Source organism: Sinocyclocheilus grahami, unplaced genomic scaffold (genome assembly GCF_001515645.1).
Source record: "Sinocyclocheilus grahami isolate Dianchi unplaced genomic scaffold, SAMN03320097.WGS_v1.1 scaffold116.1, whole genome shotgun sequence".
Classification (NCBI taxonomy): Eukaryota; Metazoa; Chordata; class Actinopteri; order Cypriniformes; family Cyprinidae; genus Sinocyclocheilus; species Sinocyclocheilus grahami.
The window spans coordinates 314,282-318,911 of record NW_015505295.1 but is presented as its reverse complement, the minus strand read 5'-3'; the positions used below and the strand labels follow the sequence as shown (position 1 = coordinate 318,911).

At 41.1% G+C, this 4,630-nt stretch overlaps 1 protein-coding gene and 1 long non-coding RNA gene across 2 annotated transcripts in view; one reads left to right on the top strand and one right to left on the bottom strand.

The window, feature by feature from the left end:
- LOC107589384 (uncharacterized) overlaps positions 1-287 on the top strand; it is a 1,813-nt gene extending 1,526 nt beyond the window's left edge. Inside the window, exon 2 of the long non-coding RNA XR_001609672.1 lies at positions 96-287. This is a non-coding gene — a long non-coding RNA (uncharacterized lncRNA). The remainder of the gene's footprint in view (positions 1-95) is intronic.
- A 1,083-nt stretch (positions 288-1,370) lies between these two features.
- Positions 1,371-4,630, bottom strand: part of LOC107589383 (hepatic leukemia factor-like) — a 7,596-nt gene continuing 4,336 nt past the window's right edge. Inside the window, exons 3-4 of the mRNA XM_016277797.1 lie at positions 2,497-2,741; positions 1,371-1,782 (exon numbers count right to left, since the gene is read on the bottom strand). Coding sequence (XP_016133283.1) covers positions 1,567-1,782; positions 2,497-2,741 — 461 coding nt within the window. The 3' untranslated portion in view covers positions 1,371-1,566. The remainder of the gene's footprint in view (positions 1,783-2,496; positions 2,742-4,630) is intronic.

Here is a 4,630-nt window from a genome sequence, read left to right as displayed (position 1 = left end):
TATATATATATATATATATATATATATATATATATATGTATGTATACGATCCCTCATACAATGATCAATAATCATAAGAAATCATAAGAGCAAAGGTTATAGGCAAACAGGTTATAACTGTTGGGTTATGTGCGTCTGGGTCAAGAGACTGGGTGAGCGCCATATAAAATGATGGTCGTAAACACGAAGAGTGTTTTTTCCTGCGGCGGAAAAATACGCAAGCATGCGCCAGCATGCAACCCACTCGCTGCCGACTCGACCTGGGTGAGAAATGCCAAACCAGCACCGATCACAATGTCAAAAACTCCAGGAACAGAGAAAGAGAGAGAAAGGATATTGCTGTGTTTAACAGTTCTGTGGTTCACGTCTTCAAAGAGTCTGTCTGTGCATATACATACTGGCCATCAAAACCCACGTCCAGTTTGTGTTCAAAAGAGTGTGTGTGTGTGTGTACGTATTTGCTTTAACATTTAAATATATACACGGAAAAATCTTGTACACATTTGGCGACTCCTGAGACATAGTGACAGGATGTAATGCCATCTTTCTCTCTCTCTTTCTCTGTCTCTCTTTCACCTCAGGATAAAACAAACACACACACTGATTTTTAAGAAAAGGAATCAAAGATACTAAAACAAGTGCTTGAACAAATCCATGATGAAAATTTGAAACTATACAGTTTTCATGTTCGCTATTTTTAGTTTCTCATCAGCTCCGTTTCTTTTCGTAACTCCTATTGACGTTCATCCCTTTAGTCTTGTTCTTCCTGACCAGCCTGACTGCCCCTGATGTTGAAAATATATCATTTAATGATAACGATCCTGACTTTTTCTTCATATAGCCCTCTTTCGGTCCAGCTCCCCGCACCCTCCCACCCATATATAAAATATACAAAAAAGATTATTTCCAAAATCTCATCGCCTGCCTCCTTCTGCAAGTATAAAAATATACAGTTTTCCTATGTCAAAATCTCTTTCGCGCTCTCGCCGCCATCCACATTCCTCCTCCACCTCTTCATCTACTCTATTATAGCTGACCCTAACAGTTCAAAAATATACAATGTGTTTTTTGTCATAGAAAAAATTACATCTTTACCACCTCCTGTATAGTTCTCTCTCTGAGAAAATCACCCCGTATAGAAAGAGGATGTTCACAAGGGCTACGTGACGTTATAAATGATCTGCCTTTATGATCCGTGAGTATTTTTGAGAGATTGGATTGCACATCCTCAGTCAAGGTTTGAGGTGTATCGTAGGAGAAGAGCCGATGCTTATGAAATGCGCTTGTGCTTACAGTACAGGTAGACCTTGTGCACATCCCTCGCGCTGGGGCTGTTGAACCACAATTTTCAAGTATTTGTTTCAACCAAGCACCACACCAGCTAATTCAACCGATCCCTGCACGTACGGAAAAAAATGTAAATCAGTGAACAGAGTATCGTAATGCTTATTTGAAGCAAACACTACGAGAAAATGCAATTCCAGGATGAGTTGAACAGCCCTTGAAACGCTATTTCAAAATCAGTAATTGTGTCTTTCTCTTCCTTCTGTTCTTCCTTTCTCTTCTTCATAAGTCTCCGTGGTGGCTCTCGTATTTGCTGATGATGTTGCGACAGCGGCCCAGCTCTTTTCGCATATCGGCGACCTCCTGGCGAAGGGCGGAGTTCTCCCGTTCCAGGAACGCCGCTCGGACTGAAATCTGGTTCTCCTTCAATCGGCGGGCATCGCGAGAACGCTTTGCTGCTTCGTTGTTTTTGAAACGTCGGCTCCAGTACTTGTCATCCTTTGGAGGTAAAAAATGGGGAAAAGGGTCAGATCATAATTACAGATACATGATATATGAGTAATTAGACAGTATTTCATTTAAAAGCATACTTTTTTTTAAAACGCCTCAGACTCGGTTTGATGCGCCGTGTTAAAAACTGGCCGACCAATGAGATTGGCGCTTTTATTCATGGGCCTGGAGCTGCTGAAGTTACAGTAAAACACGACTTGGTGGCGCTCAAGCACAAAACGGTCATGCCGAGTAAACATTGATACCTAACGACGAAGAGGAAGTAAGTAGACCAAGATGAATGTAGAGCTGCTGGTCCCATTGGTGTCTGAACACAAAGGGCTTTATGACAAACGTGACAAAAATCTCGATAAGAGGGAGTTGTTATGGAGAGGAATTGCAGATCAAATAGGATTCGATGTGTACCGGGGTATTTCTGTTTTTCATTAAGCGCCATCTAATGTCAGGGAGAGAATTTGCATGTTCACTCGGCTCATCGCCAGCGAAAATCGCTTGAGTATGAACACAAAAGACGCGTCGAAAAACGTCTGCGATAAGCACGCGCGATAATCATCACGGTGTGTACGAGGCTTTAGGATGCTGCTTAAAACTGTATATTATCCTTTAGAAATTTTTGGAATATTTAATTTTCATTTATTTATTTAATTGATTATTCATAGATGCTTGCCAGCAGCATGATAAAAATAAAATGATCTGTAGTACCTTCTGTTCATCTGGCACCAGCATTTTGCGGGCCTTCTTGATCATAGGCTGGGGCTTCAGCTCGTCCTCTGTGAAGCGATGCCTGCGCGGGTCGAACGCCTCCTGGCCTGGCACACTGGACAGGGCGAGGTCAGCGGGGTCGGGATCAAAGTTCACCATGACATCAGCCACATTGGTGGGCGGCGCCACCGGCGGAGGTGGGCAGGAGGGGCTCGGAGAAGGGTCAGGTGGTACAGTTTGAGCCCCTGTTGAGAAAATAAAAGAAGCGTCAGGAACAAATAGTCTCTCACATGTCGCAGACCACATGTTACCATGACAGATGAAAACACCAGGAGTCTGGGCTAAAAGCAAAGAGGATTATGAACAATACAAGTGTACTGTATGTTCCCTGACTAGATGCAGTGGCTTGTTTTGGCCACAAGGTGGCGCCAAAAGCCACCGTGGACACTTGCCAATTTCAGCAGCTGGCAGGCAAGGTTGACAAGCCAACCTGCAGTTTCAATTCATGTTATAAACATCCAGAGAAACACCATAAAACTGACTCTGAAAACGCTCACATTTTGTTCACGGCCGAGATCGTTTAAATTCATTGGGCCTCGTTTTCCAGCACTTTGCTTACTTCTCATATATTCTTCCTCTTTTTAGTGTGAAATACGCTTTTAGAGCAGATTGGAAGGCGAGCACTTGACGTTAATTATGATACATTAGCTGTAATGGCAGTTTCTGCTTTAGTGGTTCTGAGCCGCTGCTTTAAATTGTTCCAGAGTACCTTCTTACACAGATATAATGTATTTTGGGATACACACATATTATTAAGGGCTAATTATATGCGAGTAGCATTTGCTGTGGTATGCACCTTTAAACATCGCCTGGCTATAAATGTTGAAATAAGATAATTCTGTTTATTTCAGACTTTATAACAGAACAATCCGGCTTCACACTTAAAACAGCTCTCGAAAGCAAATTGTCATGTAAACATAATCAAATTCTTTGTAATTTAATAATGAGCTTCCAAGGAGGCCTGCCAAAGATTTGTTTTTCATTCATTAAGACAACGCACAAAGACCAACACAAAGTGATATAGGAAGATTGTTACATAAAGCGTGCTCCCACCAAACCGACATATTGTCCAGTTCCTGTACTAATCCTCATCTATCTGAAATCCAGCAAGGGAAAAAGTGTTTTTTCCCATGAGCATGTACAAGACCAACTGTCCTTTGGGCCTCTTCCTTTCTATGCGGGAGGAGACATAAACAAGAGACACAGCTGTGTGCACAATTCACACTGTACAAGCTATACAAACACACACAATGACATACAGTGTTTATACTGCCATACAAAGGCAAGCCCATCTATCTATTGTTCTATCATATATATATATATCATTCCATTATTTTATACAAAAACAAACCAAATGCTATCTCTCTATCATTCTATCGTTCTTTTTATCGTTCAATGATTCTATATATCATTCTATTGTTTTATACAAAGACAAACCAAATGCTATCTATCTATCTATCTATCTAGTTTTATCATTCTATCTATTGTTCTACCTATACATCTGTCTGTCTGTCTGTATATCTATCTATCTATTTGTCTATATATGCAAAGGCAAACCTAATTTTATCTCTCTGTCTCTCTCTGATACTATCTATCTATCTGTCTATCTATACAAAGGCAAACCCAATGCAGTCTATCTCTCTCGTTTTATCTATCTATCTATCTACACACGTTAATGTACTTTAAATATACAATTATAACCACATCATTGGCACCACACATATCAATACACAGCACACACAACTTGATCTGTTTCAGATGTCCAAACACAATCAAACATTTGTTTTACAAAGAAGAAAAGACAAATACCAGGCATATGCATACATATCTTTTAAAACGTATATCTTTTTAGCTTTCTCTTTCTATGCCTCTTGCCCCTCCTTTTCCGCCCCTGTCCGTTCTTTCCCCTCAGTCTCTCTCTCCATTGCTCTCTGCATCAGCACGTGACAAGTCTACTGCACATGGCCCCAACGTGTGAGAGAGCGGGAGGGAGGGGGAGCGAGAGAGAGAGATTTCAAAACATGCAATAGAAATGCACCCACCATCTCCAGCAGTCCTCTCTCTCCTTCTTTCT